Here is a 19,651-nt window from a genome sequence, read left to right as displayed (position 1 = left end):
AATTATGTGTCCAGATCTACATCTAGATGTATAGCTATATATCTATACATATGTATATCATATATATGTACACACATACACACATATAAACATTTACAGCCTTTAACAAAACGACCAGGGCTACTTTTTACATGCTCTCTGTGCAGAGTTGTTATGTCTGTGAAAGCAAGAAGGGGGCACCCTTCATCTCCCCAGGCAAGCTTCCTTTGTAGTTTCCTCCCTGCTTGATGAATCTTGATTTAACTGATTACCAGGCAGCCCGGCGCGGCTTCTCTTAATGTATTCTGAATGATAATTGTTGGTTGTTTAACAGTCTGAGAGACGATCATCTTCCTGATCCACATTACACCATGCTCACTGAACTTAACATCTTAATTCGGTGCTTGTGGGTGGTGATAGAGCGAAGGTTTCACAGAATCCAGTGACATGTAGGTTATTCCTGTCCTCCCTCTTCTTAAATATCAGGTACGTTGACAGTAGAAACACCGGAGAGTGTTTTCTGTTCAAACACCTCATGGTTACTTTCTTTGATTTTCTGATATTTCTATATGTAGCCTAAAAATCGCAAATGCAACACTTCCAAGTCTAGCACCAGAATTATGATAAATTTCATGTTTAAAGGTTAAAAACTTGATAGAAAAGAGAAAACTCACTACCATGTCAAGTAACATCCCAAAATCAGAAAACACTTGCGTGCAAGCCATTAGATTGACATATAACACTAAGGCTTTCATTGCGAGTAGCCACAGCAAGTAGAAATACCATACATGTCCATTAATATTGCTTTAGTAGGTGTTGGGGATCACATATTGTAGGCCTCTATCGAATGGTCAGGGCATGCAGAAATCAGTATTGGTAGGGTTAGGATATATATTAGGTGTAGGGTAAACGTTGGAGTGAATCTTAGTGTTGGTGATAAGTGTAAGAGATAAGCTCATATTTTGGATTAGGTTTAGGGATATATTGAGTATGAGGATTAGGGTCAGGGTGAGTTTTAGGCTTAGGCAAGGTCTAAAGTAAGTTTTATGGGCAGGTGAAGGAATTTGGTTGGAAAGAGGGACAGTCTAATTTTTAGGATAGCAGTGGAGTTAGAGTTTAGAAAGGGTCAGGTTTTCATTAAGTCGTTTTGCCTAAACTAAGAGTCAGGCTTAGGTTCTACAAGGCTTGCTTTCACACCCACGGATGTCTGAACATCAATGGTGTTAGGGGAGGGTCGCAGGGGGGTGGGGATGTTTGAGGTAATGAAAAAAATAAAAATAAACACTTACCTGCCTTTTGCCTTCTGCCGTCGCCGCCTCCTCCTCTCGGTCCTCTTTGGCCATTTCCAGGGCAGAAAGCAGGAAGCACATGGCTCCCAGCATCCTGATAGCCAATCACAATGCTGCAATGCAGCGTTTTCATTTTTGACCTGGTCAGTGGGGGGAAGATCTTCTGCCTTAGCAGAGGAGCCACCACTGGAACATATTTCAGTGCATCAACACTTGAATGTGAAAGAACAGGTGATTATAGTCCCACAAAACCCTACTAAATACATAGTTGTTGTGATATCTGTGCTTTCTTGGTTACTAACAGTCCCTTACAAAAGGTGTCTGGAATGAAGTGATAACTCACACCCCGTTTCATTTGTTATAATAACACACACTAGCACTGCACTAAGAGAAAGACACTTTAGCCTTAAAAGTGTTTTATTTCAATAGTCTCATCCTGTTGTTTAGCACATTGAAACCACAAGAGAAAATATTACTGAAAAAGCACTTAAGAATGTTGCTAACAACGAAAATAATATGCGCATTTCTACCATAGTGGAAATATCATCTGGCAACCTAACACCCTAAAGTCCACTTCCTTACGCTACACTATAAGAGCATGGAGTAGCTTAACTTGCTTCTAGAGTTTCTTAGGATTCAGTGCAATGTATACATGTTTACTGCAGGAAGCTGAATTTATCAGAATTTCCTGAGAGAGAGCTCCTTCAAAGTGAAAACAAATATCAGCTGGGATCAGTTCTTCTCCTCTCGGACTTGGCTCGATATTAGCTCTCTGAGTAAGACGGAATGCTGCAGTAGTATGACAGTCTAGCCATCTCTGTCAGGATCCTCTGGGAGTATCTTGTGTGATAATCTGCAGTAAAGGACCTCTGTAATCTAATAGCCACATGATGAGCCTCTGGTACTGTTATTCGCCAATCTTATATTCAATGGGGATTTTTTTGACACATTTCTGCTATAACCTGTGTGCATCAATGTGCTAGCCTTAGATGCATTAGTGCAATTAAATATGACAAAAATACATCAATTCAGACTACAATGTTTGTTATTATTGTTAGTTGACCTTGAAATACAGATAGCAAGATGCATGTTGTAGACCGATGTTGCATTAGATGTTCTTATCAATGTCATTGTCTGGATGACTTGACACCATTACAGGTTTTTTTAAAGATAAGGACAGATGGCACCTTCATCAGAGGTAGACATGCCAATGACCAGGCAGAAAATGGAGTCTGGCAATATTGGCTTTACGTCAGAAGTATCTTTACTCCATACATCACATCATATATTAATACATGGTTGCACTTGAAGGGTTCTGTTTACTTGGTTCCCAGATATGTGACCCCAATGAGTGGATTTTCATCCTTTAATTTCTATTCTAAGGCTGCAAGCATTGTTGAAATAGAATGGCAAGAACTGTATATGTATATTTAACTGTCATTCTTTGTATACTCATGTATTAATTCATTGTCTGAAGTTTATAACCATGCATCATACCTTCTAAAATGTTTATCTTTAAAATATGGTACTCTGTCGCCTTGAGAGGCACTAAGTCTTATAATAGATATGACCTTTCTGGAGCAGTCAGCCTTGGCTGCTATCTAACTTCTGTAATTCGAAGTACTGTGTTAATTTTTTATTCTGCTTACTTAATGGAACAATGTATTGTTTTAGTTTTCAACACAATCAAAAATTGCTCCCTCGTGACCTATATTTCTTTTATCAAGCTGAAATTGAATTCAACATGGGCTGAACATGAACTAAACAACAGCAAAGTACAAAAAGATAACCATATTTGTAAATATTCACATAATTTATTTATTTTCTTTGTATTGTCAAAAATCTTTATACTTTCTTTTGCATTTCTTTTAAATATAAAACCAATATGTTAAACATATACAAACAATATTACACAATTGTAACATGACGTGCAGAACAGTCTTTGCATTACTAACCCCCGAGTAGCAAAACCGAAAAAATATTCATACATACTACCTCACATACACTCAATCTCAATTGCACCCATACCACATTCACTAATGCAAATATATGGAGGGTGGGAGACAAAAGATGGTATAGTCTCCGCAACCAATTAAAGTAACTGCATGTAGCAGGATCTGAGTAGCATGGGTCGACGCGCGTTTCGGTGGCTTGAAGAATAGTAGCACCACCTTCCTCAGGACCTTAGCCAGATATCAGACGAATATTGACATACTAGTGCTGATACTCTGCGAGAGACAGCAACTGGCAGATATTGCCTTGTTTGGCTATATCATTGAATTAATACGCCACATACTCAAAGCCTCATATGTACTGTGCATTAAATGAAGCGTATAAATACATATTTTTTGACAGCAGGGTTAGAACTCCTTATAGGTCAGACATGTTAATTTCGGTAGGTCACCTTGAGTAGCACTACACTAGTTTACTTCGTCGATGTCTTAATGCTGTTATTTATGGAATCATTTAGGTCTATGCACACCGGTTCGTAATGTGTCAGTACAGGGTCATCAGAAACTCCACAGAAAGGTGACCGGACAGAAAGTCCAATACGTTTTCAAGACTTTGGGCCCAATCTAGAGTCTAAAAGATGGTACTCCATCTGTGAGGGTGGAGGAAGAATTTACATCCATCACCCTGATGGACTACTGTTGTACATGGCCCTTTCTGCAGGGTTATCCCCAAACATTCTGCCTTCTTCCTCCTATTTTTCTGTCCCACGTTTTGTTGGCTTTAGGACTCGGGACACTTTACTACTGCTTATTAGTGCTGAAGTGCAAATGTTCTCTCCTTTAAACATGGTATGATTGGTTTACACCTGTTTGCATATTTAATTTACTTATAAGTCCTTGTACAGTGTAATCCCATATACCCAGAGCCTGTAAATTAAATGCTACTAGGGAGACTGCAGCACTGTGTGGCATGTCCTGGTAGTGCCAAACAGCCTATTTGGTTTCTCACTACTGTGAGGCCTACTCGTCTCATAGGCTAGCATTGGCTACTATTTTAGAAATGCCACTTAGAGAAAGTATGCATTTCTCTAAGACATTACACAGAAAGTGTTGGGTGTAACAGGGTTAGATCTGCATACTCATAGTAATCCTGGGCTGGGAGAGAGGGACGTGGGGCGCACTTACATTTCTATAGGCTGTGTCCTGCCCTCACACAAAGGCTGATTTACACCCTAGTGATATCTGGAGCCATGGCTGGGGTTGCAAGGGAGTGTTGTGCACTCCTAAGGTTTCTTTTGAAGTGCCCCACAGATCAAACATATTTTGAGTGTAAGTACAGGGACACTGACCTCATGTTTTTAGTACAATACTGGACCTGAAAGAACCTACGCTGGATAAAGCCTGCTGGGTTAAAGGATTGCCATCTTGCTGTTCTGACTGACTTTTCAAGGAACTGCTGCCCTGTGTGTGTGAGCTGCCCTGCTACCTGCTGACCTCTGCCCTGCTGGAAGGACTACTTCACCTCCAGACTGGGTCATTGGCTTGCACCCTGTTCTTTTTTGAGGTCTAAGGAACATAAAAGACCTTTTTCAGCAGCTTCCATCTATCTTGCTGCCTCGCTAATTAAGTGCTGCTTTCCGTGCCATAAGGTCACTCTGGCTGACGCGTAATTACTCTACCCACCTGTTTGTTAAGATTAACCAATGCACTGCTGGCGCCTGCATCATGACGGTCTTGGGAGCTGTGGTCCAACCCCACTCCGTGTATCTGCCACTGCAGCCAACAAAGGTATTTAGCTACCTTGGCCTGCAACCACAGCGGTGTGTCCTTGATTGCTTAACTCAGCCCTGGGTGACTTAATAGCACCCACTGTGCTCTGATCCGTGTAGAGGTATCTCATTCCATGCCGGGATAAAAGGGATTACTGAGCAGGCTTGGAGGACTCGTTGGACTCCTTGCAGCAGAGTCCCGCTTCATCTATTTACTCCCAAAAGTAACTGACCTGAGCGATCCCCCATAACACGCTGCCCTCCTTGCATTGGTGATCTCTCAACAAGGAACTGGACTTGAGCAGTTCCAAGGAACTCGCTGCACTCCTCGCAGCAGAGTTCCACTTCCCACTCAATTGTAACTCTGTAACTGGGCCAGAGGCAGCCCCAATGCTTTAGTGATTCCTACCTATCTTTCTTCAGCCGGACCGAGTTGGAGTGGTCTTGCTCTCCTTGTCTGGATTCCACAGCATGTGCCCTCATTCCCCCTTTTGGGACCTACCTTGAGCCCTTGATCTTCCTTGAGTAACACGTGGCAGAGCCTCGACAGAGGTCCCTGCTCTTCTGGTTAAGGAATGCCATAGTGAAAGTACTGCATTCCTTGTAGTAGGCACATAGTTGTCCCTGCAGCCTGTAGTTTATAGCAGCATTTATATCCAGGATGCTCATTGTAATACATAACATGTACTAGGAGCACAGGTGTGCTGCCTCTATGTGTTTCCTGCAATTAAAGGGGAGTTATCCTATGTACTCATGGTAAACCTTTGGTATCTATGATTGTTATGGTGATATATGGCGATCTAGGTGTGATGCTCCTAACCTAACAGCTGTATTTCATGACACTGATGATTTATGGTATTACATTTTAATTCTTGCACTGACAGGACAAGGAGTACTATCACAGGTTGGCATAATATGTACAGTACTTATGATTTATGTCTTTTGGTCATTACCTGCTGCATTACCAGCACTAATATATTGATGTAAGTCGTTTAGGCTTACTTTGTTTAGGATAACGAGTACTATATAATGTGACTGCATAGTATGCACAGTAATGTTGTTTCTTGATGGTTGAAACATAGAAGTCTCTCTCTTATTACACTAATTGTGATATTTGACAATTGCCTTGTTGGCAAAGTGATTATTGGTTCATGTTGTGTTGTTCTATGTTTATATACGATATAGAAACCATTTCTAAATATTCACATTAGGAGTCTCTGTTGTGGTATATTTATTGTATTACTGGTGTGAGGCTGTTGCGCAAACACTTTACACATTGCTTTTGATGATAAGCCTGCCTGCTCTGCGCCAAGCTACCAGAGGGTGAGCACAAGTTATCCTTGGTCCTGACTAGAGTGGTGGGTTTAGTTGGCTTAGGTGCATACCCTAGCCAACCAGAAACCCCATTTCTAACAACTACAGTCTAATCTAAAAATGTAGAGATCACAGCTGGCCCAGAGATGATCTCCATACCTTGACAGGTGCTGATACCCAGACGTTTTCTCCCAGGTTGTGGGGAACAATATTTGGATTTTTTGTCCCACACCAGCAAGATTTACCTGGCGTTGAGGGCCAGAAAAAAAAGGACATCACGCTGTCCACGCATAATACAGCAGGACTGTAATGCCCTTCTTTTGATAGTCAGTACTGCATTGGGCTATTAGAAGAAACTTCCCTTTGATGCAGCCAACAGGGGCTTGGTTAACAGAATATTGACAGTCTTCCTGACTCTAAATAGAGTGGACAGATCATCATTTTCCCAGAAAGGGTACTCTTTCTCAAATGTCTGTCAAACTAAATAACCCCATTTAGATGCCTAAATAAACTTATTTAAAAACTGAAACTGAAACTGAAACTAAGGGGCCCCATTGTTTTATTGTTTGCTTGAATTTTTCAGTGCTAATGTACTATCAATCAAAGCAGGAGAAATTAGTCCTGGGTAGATTTTAAAGTACACTAATCGGAAATTGCATAATTTCAGGAATTTCACATTACACGTGTTATCTGAAATTCCTAAAGTTACACCATTATGTCACATCGCATAATTATGCCACCATTCGCAGCAAATGTATAGTGTGCGAACACAGGAATAACCAGAATACGAGCTGCTTTTGTGCCCAGCGATTGTTTTTTGCCAAATATTTTAGTGCAAAATCACAGATTCGCATTTCACCTAGCTATGTGGAACTTTGAATAATTTTCCCCCAATTTTCATACTTACACTAAAGCAAATTATGAGAATTTAACACACCTCAATGCATAACTTATAAACGTAACGCCATTGTCATTTAAAATTAGATTTAAAGTAAATATTCAAAAATGTGATTCTTGAATGGCAAGACTGGTAAGCAGAGTAGAATATGTGCACCTAATTTTGTGCTTTCTTGGTAAAGAAAATCTTGTTTATTATTTTGATGTACCATTTCTTTTAGTGGGAAGAGATAAGTGGAGTTGATGAGCATTACACACCAATCAGAACGTACCAGGTCTGCAATGTCATGGATCACAGTCAGAACAATTGGCTAAGAACAAACTGGATCTCACGCAAGTCGGCGCAGAAGATCTATGTGGAGCTCAAGTTCACGTTAAGAGACTGCAATAGCATTCCTCTCGTTTTGGGGAGCTGCAAGGAGACTTTTAATCTCTACTACTTGGAGTCTGATGATGACTATGCAGTAAAGTTTAGAGAACACCAATTCACAAAGATTGACACTATTGCAGCTGATGAGAGCTTTACACAAATGGATCTGGGGGATAGGATTCTCAAGCTCAACACTGAAGTCCGTGAAGTGGGACCTATCAGCAAAAAAGGATTTTACTTGGCCTTCCAAGATGTGGGTGCCTGCGTTGCTCTGGTCTCTGTGCGTGTGTACTTCAAAAAGTGCCCCTTCACTGTCAGGAACTTGGCCATGTTTCCAGACACGGTACCAATGGACTCCCAATCATTGGTGGAAGTGCGTGGATCTTGCGTTAATCATTCAAAGGAGGAGGACCCTCCCAGGATGTACTGCAGCACTGAAGGGGAGTGGCTGGTGCCCATAGGAAAGTGCCTGTGTAACGCTGGCTATGAAGAGAGGGGCTTTGCATGCCAAGGTAAGAACTCCAGTTTATTTATAGCTTGTGTTGTTCCTCATCTCACCTCAATCGTTGAGGAAAGTTGTATTCATGCAATTTTGTATGTTGAGAGTTCAATGTTGGAGTGATACACCCTGAAGTAAAATAGGCTTTGAAAAATGATTAACAGCATAATGCGCTATTTAGATAAGTATTTCTCCTTTTTTAATTTAGACATTTTCTGGCATCTATGATCACAGATTTATTGATACGCTTGTATCGATATTTGCCACTTTGAAGTACATTTGAAGAATAAACTCACAGTATTGGAAGAACAGCATGCGATTTTGCTACTTTGTTTCAGGGAAAAGTGTTTTGGAGATTCAAGATGAATAATTATAACTAAAGAAATTGATGAGGTGTGCCAGGACAGAGACACGTGACTAGATTTATATGAATGTATTGTTGAAGAGCGAAGGTTGCTACAAGGGGAAACTTTCGTTTTTCAAATTTGCAGAGCCTTGCTTGAGGGATTCCCAAAGTTCATTAGAGCTGCTAAGGTTGATAAGGTAAATCATTAGTAAAAGTGACACAACCGTCTGCATATGATCTGAATCTACAAGGAAGGGCCTACTGTCCTCCGAGCCTTTTACAGGATGTCGAATTTGTCAGAGTGTGCCATGCTGTGATACCCTTGTCGCTTTCAGAGAAATCAAAAAATTGATATTTTGTTGCATTGGTGTCTCAATTTCTCCATTGACTCCATGGTGTGGAAGTAAAATTGGATTTTTAGTTCCCCATGAAATGGGGATCTTGACACTGCCCCCATAAGCCTTACATGACAGTTGCATTGCATGATACAGAATGCAGTTCAAGAAATGATTGGACTGCGATCCAGAACTCGCTCACACGCACATCTATTTTCAATAGTATTATGCGTTTTCCTGATACGAGACACCATAGAAACATCTATATTTTTGCAGAATCCCGACGATGGAATAGGGGAGTCACGCTGTGATGGTCGAAATATTACCCAGCAACTCTATGGAATCCACATTATTGACAACAACTATATTGTCAAGTTGTGGAGTTAAGAACAGTAAATCAATCCTTTCATATATATAGTAGTAGTCAATAATATAGATGCAATATTGTACAGTTTGATATTATTCTTGCCATCAATATTGTGACATACAACAATTATCATCAGTAATTCATTGTGCTCCTAGTGATAATGAATCAAATAACTATAGGGCAACTAATGTACACAGTTTATTAATCAAGCACCTGTGAACACTGCTATTCTTAGACATAAATGTGTTTTTTTTTAAACTTGGTATATTAATTGTAAACAAACCTTTACTGTCGAACATTCACTGGTGTTTTTTCCAACCTGATTTTCCAACTGCTGAAGGTGCAAGTAAATTGAGTATTCTGGAAAAAGTGGAATTGAATACAATGAACCTAATAGGTATTGCCTTTGTGACCTATTAGATATGCTAATGTTTCTTTTAGATATGCTGCCAATATCCTAAAAGATGTGCAGCAGGGCTAAAGGAAATAAACTTAAAAAAGATGCTAAGATGCGGCCGCTGCATTATTTTGTTGGCACGTTCATCACGGATGCGCACAACTACAAAATGGCATGAATGGTTTTCATTTTTATTTATGCTCTGGTTGGAGTACTGGGCAAGTAACAAAGAGGGTCGGGGAGTGAGGGAAGCAACACTACTGGTGGGAGAGGTAACACGGCAGGAGCTGAGGAAGTCAAAATCAATGTGCGGGAGAGAAGGAGGCATGGGGGAAGCCACACAGATGGCAGTGATGCTGGGTGACAAAACCCAGTGTGGTTGAAGCAACTCGAGGGGAGCGCTGGGGGGTGAGAAACCATAGGCAAAAGAGAACAGCTTGTAGCTGCTGAGGATACAAACAGTCAGAGAGAGAAAAGTGTAGCAGGAGGGAGAGAAGAACACCTGTGGTAAAGCAATGCAGGGGTGGGAAGAAGCATACAATGAGAGCATCATGGAAAGGCAGGGATATCCATGTGGCAAGAAAGCACAACATGATACGCTAAGCCGAGGTAAAAAGAAGTACATAAGGAAGACAGCTAAAATACGCATGCAATTTTGTTGAGGATTTAACCAAAAAGAAAAAGTAGGTCCCTAAAAGTGAGTAGTGAAACAACACAAGTCAAGGGACAGTACTCCAGGGGAGAGGAAGACCCTAGATGGACACAGGTGTCCTGACAAGGCAGTGCCGTGAAACCAGTTTATGTTAGTGTCCTCCTTGACCTTGATTCACAAAGATTTAAAAGTAGATTGACAAGTCTACTGACATACCTGTTATGCTTGAGATGGAAAAGCCTCACTTTTGATCTTCATTACTGAGTTTTGCTTCACTCTAAAACAGGGGCAGAGCTATCGATAGTACAGAAGATGCAATGAAATTGGTGCTCTAGGATTTGAGGGGCCAAATTAGTGACTGTGTTTTTTTACTACAAAACCCTGGACTGAGGACCTAATTTCCTTGCTTGCATTAAGGCCATCTTCACTGATGTGGCCTAGGGGAGGAGAATGCATGTATTTATTTGAAACTTCGCTTACTGAATCCAATCCTAGAGCGGTAGGGTCATTCAAACATGGCCTGTCTAATTTTTCAAACCACTTGGGAAGATATAGAACACTACTATTCCTTAAATTAGGTTTCCTCTATAACAACAATGACGAATCGCCATGTATAAACAAGGATGTACTTCATTATGACATTTAAATATTTAATCCAGTTCTACAGACAAATGGGTATTCCGGACAGTGTGGCGAGAGGTCTACTAAATGATTGTAGGAGCACAACTCACATCACACTAGCAATTCACACTTTTGAAAAATGTGTACATTTCTACAAATATTTGTGGAAAGGCATATGACCTAATGGTGATATCTCAAGTACATGAAAAAGACAGCACTGTTGTGTAGTTCCTAATAGTACACAGGATCTGCACGTTTAGACAACACACACTGAGGTATTGGTGTCCAGACTGATACCAGACACCCCCAAAGGATATGTTAGTCTTTAGACCAGCTAGCTCATAGTACCACTATAATCCCCCTAACCTTATCAAGGAGAGAATAGTTTCTGACAACTATCGAACAGGACAACCCTTGATCCATCAGGGATCATGGAAACAGTACAGTGCTTTTCACTCAGTCACTCGTGCTCACTTAGACTCAGAGACATACACAGAATAAACAATGGGGATGTTTTGAATAAGCATTTATTGAACCAGCGTCATTCTAGTATGAAATATGTGTGCTGCAACAACCATTATACAGAAACAGATATTTACAATCACAAGCACCAACAGAGTAAATAAAAGGTAGAATTTCTACCATGGTGCTAAAACAGAGAATATATGCAGGCAAATAGATACATGTCAGTAATCATACATACTCCTAATATGCTAGCCCTATCTAAATGTACCTAAGTGTACCTAGCATGTATGTAGGTGTAAAGGCAAGATTCCCCCTAGGAAAGAGCCCATCCCATTACCTGATGGGAAAGAACGAAGGGCCCCGTCTTGGTCTCGAGTTGGGCACCTGTTGTGACTTGATTGTCTCCTCTCCTTGTCAGTCAGTCAGTCAGTCAGTCAGTCAGTCAATTACTTTTATTCGATCAATAAAAGATCATAAAAAGAGACAAAACAGACATGAAATCACAATACATAAAATACAGGGCAAAGATACATCAATTACAAATCTGGTAATTAAAAACATAATCAAAATTTAAAAATGTGAAGAGAACATATTTCATAGGTTCTATTCTGAGTTAAAAAGAATAAATAAGGTGTAAAGATAAAATTTCCGTCTAAAAGACTAACAGGGATGGAATGCTCCATGACTACGGGCCACCGTCCGTCACAACCGCATCAATTATGTTAAAAGTAGGCCGCTCTCTAGCACGCTTCTTACTGATGCGAACAGCTGCAACTAAAAAGTTTGCTACATGAAAAGCAATTGTAATGTTAGGCAGGAGTTGCAAGAACAGAAGCGCTGGCCGAACCTGAACATAGCCAGTCCCTTTAAGTAGAGGTAACAGGTATTTTATCCCGATCTGTGCAAAATGCTCACAAAACATAATAAAATGTAGTGTGTCTTGACAAGAAAAATTATCACAGTCACATGGGTTGGCATTAACAGGGGTAGCCCATGTGGGATAAAAACCTAGCACATAGTGTATCAAATTTAAGCGGAATTTAATCAGGAGAGACCTGTGAAGTGGGCTGGTTACAAATGCCAGGTAGGGTTCAAGGCCAGGAACGGTGATTAACCCATAGTTCCTTCTCACTACCGGCTTGTTTAATTCAATGTCCTCCCTCTCGGCCATTAATCTTGTCGATAGTGCGGTCTTAATCCCCATGATGTCCTTCTTATTGATACGGTCAGGGGAATCAAATAGCTCTGGTCGACCCACTATGCTCAACATCTTTTTAACATATACTAGCCATGGAATTGTGTGGGCTCTATCCAGGGCGAGGCAATCCTTAAGTATTAAATGGGTTAAAAGAATGTCTTGGTTAAGCCAGGTTTTTAACCAACATATAACAGGTGCCATTTTGATTAAGTCAACAACAAACCCCAAACCCAATTCTGAATGTGTTGTAAAAGTGGGTGTGGACTGGGGAACAGACAGCAAGGATCTTAAAAACTTGTTTTCCACCCTCTGAATGGTATCATTATTAGAATAGCCCCATATGGCAGAGCCATAGGTGGCTATTGCCAAAGATTTAGCTTTATAAACCTTCAAAATGGCCTCCAGGGGGCGAGTACCCAGCCGTTTGGCAAAGCCAAGTATAGCTGCGGCAGATCTTGCCATTGAATTGCCTTTTAGTTTATGTTGAGGGCCCCACGTGCCTTTCTCGTCGAAAATGACCCCTAAATAGGTAAAAATTGGGACCCTTTTGACCTCGTGGCCTAAACAAAAAAAGGATTTAGATTTCTTTTTCCTACTGGCCTGGCCAGTGATCATGACCTGTGATTTTTGGGTATTAATTTTCAGGTCTAATGATGTCATAAAGTCACCGAAAGAGGCCAAAAGTCTGTCAAGAGCCACCCCTGAACGCGCCAAAAGCACGGCGTCATCCGCGTATAGGAGAACTGGGATCTTGGTGTCTCCTACACGAGGTACATCCACCGCTGCGTTGGCCAGGGCTGGGTCCAGGGCATTAATGTAAAGTGTGAAAAGGTGAGGTGCCAATATGCACCCTTGCCTTACACTCCTCTCTGACTTGAAGCAACTGGTGCACCTCACCCCCTGGGTAACTCTCACCGAGGCTGATAAGCCACGATGGAGATCCGCCAAGAATCCAACCAGAGGGGGATCAACCCCAATATCCAAAAGAATACTCCACAATTTAGACCTGTTAACCAGGTCAAAGGCTGAGGAGAGGTCCATGAAGGCCATGTACAGGGACCCCTCCTTTGCAATAGTGTATTTGCAAATAAGTAAGTGGAGATTTAAACATTGATCCTGCGTGCTGCTGTTAGCCCTAAAACCATATTGGGCGTCAGATAATATACTGCTACCCGCCAGCCAAGTGTTCAATCTACCCAGAATGACTCTGCCTAAGATTTTAACGGCAGAGTCAATTAGGGAGATAGGCCTGTAGCAGGCCGGGTCATCCCTCTGGCCTTTTTTAAAAATTGGAATAATTGTAGATATCGCCCAGGACTCGGGGATATTCTTATGTCTCGCGGCATTGAAAACATTAGTTAGTATTTTGGCCCATAGTTTAGGAGCAGACCTATAAAGGTCGGCAGGAACACCATCAGGGCCTGGTGCCTTACTCTTGGATGTCTCTAGGATGGCTTTTTCTACATCCTCCTCCTTGAAGGCCGAAACTGGACCAACCTGGTTTAAAGGTGAGAGCCCCTCTGAATTCCCAGGCGAAGCAGAACTATACATTTTTTCGAAGTGGGCTAACCACTGTTCGTCAGGAATACTACATTCCATGGCCTGATTCTCGCTACCGGAAAAAAAGGGGTGATTTATCAATCCCCAAAATTTGGAGCTATCCCGCAGTGTATCCGGTAACAGTAAGTTATTCCAGGCTTCTTCCTGGATCTCGTTTTTACGAGCTTTAATAGCCAATTTATACTGTTTCCTCAAAGAAATAATTAGAGGTCTGTTTCTCGGTTTACCCTTTATTGCCTTCAAAAGAGCAGAATGAGCCTTGGTACAATTGGTATTAAACCATTTTTTACCTGTAACACAGCCTGACTTGGTTTTAGCCAGGAGGGCCGCATTTATATTTAGGCAAATAATAGCAAAAGCCTCAACTATACTAGAGTTGGTGTTAGCGTGATCTAGGCATATACCCATCTCTGGTTCAACCTTAGACAGGACTTTTTGAAGGAAAGAAATCGGGGACACCTGAGCCCATTTTAACCTCCTGCCCTGGTCTTTTACTACCAGGGCTCCAGTTCCCAGAGTACTAGAATCTTTAAATACCAAGAACCCATCCGTGGCAACCTCGACTATCACCGGGTTGTGGTCACTGAATGCGGAGTCCTCCACCCTGTAATTTAAAATCAAAGGGAAAATCAAAGAAGAAACAAAAATGTAATCGATGACTGACCCTGAATCAGGGCCTTTAAAGGTACACGGTCTCTGTCCTTCCGTGCAGCGACCAGGTTCAGAGAGGTCTGCGGAAGCCAATAGGCTCTCCAAGGCCTTGCCTGATTTGGTATGTTCAAAATGTGTGGATGATGCGTAGGGAGAACCCTCCTCATCATCCAAGATACAACCTAGGCTGCAAGGATGGACATTGAAATCGCCCATTAAAATGATCTCAAAACTGTTATGTGACGCCCTGTATTTATCCAGAACCTCCCCCAGAGATTCTAGATGGAAATTTAGACTGACACTATCTTTAGAGTTATAAAAGTTAATCAAAAGCAGAGAGGGTGAATTTGCCACCACTAGTTCTACAACTAAGCAGTGTTGGGAGCCAGAATCAACCTGTTTAGCGGATCCTTTCAGGTTCAAGGAAACGAGCAAAGCAAGGCCCCCCATAGCCCTCCCCGCCAAGCTGGGTGTGGCTGGAATATAAAAGTGAACATAGCCGTCCAAAAAAAGGTTATTTGCTGTGTCCCAGGTTTCCTGCAATGCGATAATATCATGGGACAGAACATAACCAACCCATAGGTCATCCTGGCTTTTAAGTCTGATGCCAGCAACATTCCAGCTTAAAATGTTGCAGGTATTTTTTTTTGGGTTAAGTCATGCAACTCACTAACAACTACACCCTTTCCCTCAGATCTAATTTGCGAGTTGTTAACAGAGGGAAGCGTGCTAAAAGAAGGCCCCTCCAAGCCCGCTCAGGCTGAGGCTTCCGGGTGATATATGTTATCAGTACGCTGAGTGGGAAATATTACAAAATTCGGGTTGGTTCCACTTCTTTCCTGGGTTTGATCAAGGCTTTCAGGGGTGTTGAGGTAAGGATTATAAAAATACCTTAAATCATGAACCCTTATTTCTGACCTATCCCAACTAAGTGGATGGTCACAAATAAAGCGCACCACTCGGCTGTCCTTGAAGTTAATGATGATACAATCCCCTTGGGCATTTTTTGGTCTAGGACCCACCCAGCTGACTCTTCTGGCAAAGAGAATTTTCCCGTCCAAAAAGTTCGGGATGGGTCTCTTTTGATTGAGCCAGAAAATGACTTTATTTTTAAGTTGTTGATAAGGTTCCTCTGTATCCATTTTCAATTCCGGAACGCCGGACAAAACAACAACGTAAGGGATAGATTCAGGAGGTAGGTGGATGCAGATATTAGAGGATTTAGTTGTTCTGTCTCCAGGATCTGTGTTTAACCCTTTATGTGAAGACCTACTAGCCGATTTAGTTCCAGGTAAATCCCTTAAACCAACCTTGTCATGACTACCAGCTTGAGTACTGGTGATGTCTACTATCGAAGTTCTGGGAGGAACTACCCTAGAGTCAACTATAGGGGGTATGTCAGTAATGGGGGGGAGAGAGTGGCGGAGCAGGAGGGATAGGGTTCACCTTAATAGAATTAAAACTGTCCTTGGTGGCTAATTTAATGACATTTTTTAATGAGCAAAAATTATCTAAAATAGTTTGCTCAAGTCGATCTACTTTGTCAGAGACCACCTTTACCCTTTCCAGAAGTGGTAATAATAGGGAGCGGACTACTTGTTGAATCTGGGGGATCAAATCATTCTGTTGGGGCTGGTCCAGATGCCTATTGGCAATCTCATCCACAGTAGTGTTATCAGCCAGCTGACCCACGCCAGGCTTCGATGGTGGGCAAATCGTAATGTTAGAATGCTTTGCCAGTCTCCCGCCCTGAGACAGCCCATCTCTCTTCCTCTTAAAGGCTGCACTGTTAACACCCTTTTTATGGGCTCTTGTCTGTGGATGAATAGGGACAGGTTGAGAGTGAATCGAAGCACTAGTGGCTACAAGGGGAACCTCTCTCGGGGCATCATTTGTGTCATTTCGGTCGGCTGATGTAATGGTGCTATCCACTAAGTCCCGCTGCTGCACAACATCTTCCACGCCCTGCAATACAGAGTTCTTGGGGGATTTTGCTAAGGCAAGTATACCTAAAGACGAGCGTCTAGCTTGACTTAGCTCGGCGGATAACCGGCGCTCTGTAATAGCTAGTTCTTGTTCTAAAACCGAAACAGCTCTCGTGATAAAATGATCCATAGTGCCAGACACAGACCCACCTCCTCCCAAACGCTTCCCCTTGCCTGCCATCATGCACTGTATACACTGTATGCACCCCTGTCAAAAGATGCAGTCCCAGGACAATGTTGGCGATATAAAATGACAGTAATCCGAGTGTTAAGTCACAGTGCTGCTTTTCACATTACCGACCAAAAGGATCAGCAGCCACAAAAAATATATATGTAGTACACTCTACTCGTATCACCAAAGTCAAAACAATGTGCAAAACTACCTTCCTGATGATGCACGCGTAGAAGTATTAGAGGGGTGGCCCAGTCCAGTCAGGTACAGGCAGTGACGGGCAAGGACGGGCCCGCCCTTGGCCCGGGCTTCGCTCGCACGCGCCCCGCGCTGCGGGTCTACCTCCGCGACTTTAACCCTCCCCGGCGCTGCCTGCTGACGTGAAAGGCAGGCGTCCGGGAGAGGGAATGCTGGGGGCTGTGGTTCGTTTAGATCTTTCCGCCGTTCCCCTCACGGCACTGCTGCAACCCGGGAAAAAGTTCCTGCTTTAAACGCCGTTCCCCTCACGGCTGGTGCAGTGTTCAGCTCCTGAGAAAAGCGTCCCGCGCTGCGGGTCTACCTCCGCGACTTTAACCCTCCCCGGCGCTGCCTGCTGACGTGAAAGGCAGGCGTCCGGGAGAGGGAATGCTGGGGGCTGTGGTTCGTTTAGATCTTTCCGCCGTTCCCCTCACGGCACTGCTGCAACCCGGGAAAAAGTTCCTGCTTTAAACGCCGTTCCCCTCACGGCTGGTGCAGTGTTCAGCTCCTGAGAAAAGCGTCCCCTTGTCATTATTCTTGTCTTCCCTACTGCTCAGCTAGGATGAGTGCTGGAATGTGTGATGAGGTCACGGAATGCTTGGTTGCTTGGTTATGTGTGGAGTACCAGTTGGTGGATGCAGGCTGAGCAGCAGGGAGGCTGCTCCTGGTGGTGTTATTTACCATCTTACTTACCATCTCATCTATCTTCTACTTTACTTGGAACTGGATTAATAAACTACCTTCCTAGAACCTACTACCTGGCTACATCTGGACTTCATGTACCTATGACTGCACCCTGCAAAGGATGTCAGACTACTGTGTGCTGGATTTTCTGCGGGCAGGAATCTCAGCATCTTATGTCTGCCTGGAAGCTTCTCCTCTGGTTTGCCCAGTGAAGATGTGGTGCTTATATACCCGAAAGGTATCCTCAGCGGTTCTACCTGGATGTGTCATAGTACTGTGGGCCCTTTGTCCAAGGATGATGATAGCGGCGACTTGTACAGAGTTATTATACAGAAGATGGTAACCCTGCTGTGTGACACTAAGAATCCTCATGCATAATAAATGAGGCTAGTTTTCGAAAAATACATTTATTTGGCACCTAAGTAAAAGGTCAGCGCTAGAGCCGTTATGTACAGAAAGGTAGGACAAATGTAGGTAAAAGGTCGTGCAGGTACCTAGGCCTATACTGGGGTACATTGGGGCTCATTACAGCAAGGTTTATGGGTCGGAAAGGAGCTAATGCCCTGTGAGCATTGAATTAGTGTTTCAATCTGGAGCTCAATTAATGCACTGTACCACGATCAGTCTCAGCTGCTGCAAATGTAATACGTAATGTACACAGGTGTTTCATCAGTCTACCATGTACTGTTTATGTACTATGATTGCCTATGGGTAGATCAGACAGAGCTGGTTTATTTATTTATTTATATGGGTGTTTTATAAAGCACTCAATGGCATCTTCTAGTAAGTTTGCAGCACTTCGTTATGCAGAATGTAGATCTAAAAAGATCCTAAAACATAAAGGTACGTAGCAACCCTCAAGGCCTAATTATGAGTCTGGCATTCCGAGGACCACCAGACTCTTCGTGGTGCAGTGGGGCGGTCTTGTGACCACCCCATTACGACCCCAGTGGTCATGCTGCCTTGAGACTGCCGACTCCTCCAGGGAACCATGGTTCCCTGGCAGTGGTGCAGTGGTCCAGAGGCACCTATATGCTAGGCAGGACTGCCACGGTCCCGCAAAGCATATTACAACTTTCATTACCACCACTGTTTTCATGGAGGACTTTCCTCCATGAAAACAGTGGCAGCATGGAAAGAAAAGGGGCCCTGGAAAGCCCACTTGTGCCTCACGCCTTGTGGATGCAACATGTCCTCCCCTGTGTGCATGCACAGACGTTCCAGTATGGCATGGACTGCATGCCGTGCTGAAACTTACTTTAACGTTCCCATTGCAGTGCCTATTTTATAGGTACCACCATGGAACACGCCAAAGGAAAGGCCGCCAATTACTTAAAAAGTCGTAATAGGATGGGCAGTCTCCAAACGGGATTGGCGGTGCGACGGCGGGGTGGTCTCACTGCCGCACCGTCAATCTCATAATTGGGCCCTTACTGTCCAGCAGAGAGTGGCAAGAGAGACAACCCAACATTCTTAAATTACAGGCCAAAGGCACAATTCAGCTGAAAGAACTCCAAAATAATTCGGTTTTGAGGAGTTTCCTGAATTGGAGATAGCTTCAGCTCGAAGGCACTTTAAAGTTTAGTTTTTTTTATTCGCAGGGACCTTACTCAGTGTTTTAAGGGGTTTAAAGGGCTTTGCATCAGGTGCCCAGAAGTAGGATCATTTATGAAGGTCCTTTATTTCTAAAATGTATTTTCAGTGACGGCCGGCATGACTTGGGGTGGCGGGGCGGGGGCAGGGGCGGGCACAAGTGGGTTGCGCGCAGGAAGGTGCAGGGTTGCACAATAAAACCTTTTTTTTTTAAATATATACACTTCCCTTGCCGAGGGTCCCACATCTCTGCTCTTGCTCTCCTCATGGGACAGGAAGCAAGCAGCCAGGAAGAACAGCCAGGCTACCCTGAACAATC

General features: G+C 42.9%; 1 protein-coding gene across 2 annotated transcripts in view; it reads left to right on the top strand.

The window, feature by feature from the left end:
• EPHA3 (EPH receptor A3) overlaps nt 1-19,651 on the top strand; it is an 853,417-nt gene that overhangs the window by 151,745 nt on the left and 682,021 nt on the right. For both annotated transcript variants that reach the window (XM_085622346.1, XM_085622345.1), the window contains exon 3: nt 7,422-8,082. In XM_085622346.1, the coding sequence (XP_085478472.1) occupies nt 7,422-8,082 (661 nt within the window). The remainder of the gene's footprint in view (nt 1-7,421; nt 8,083-19,651) is intronic.

The sequence above is a fragment of the Triturus cristatus genome, chromosome 8 (assembly GCF_964204655.1).
Source record: "Triturus cristatus chromosome 8, aTriCri1.1, whole genome shotgun sequence".
Classification (NCBI taxonomy): domain Eukaryota; kingdom Metazoa; phylum Chordata; class Amphibia; order Caudata; family Salamandridae; genus Triturus; species Triturus cristatus.
Note: the sequence above shows the minus strand (reverse complement) of the source record. Positions and strands in the feature narration are given on the sequence as shown.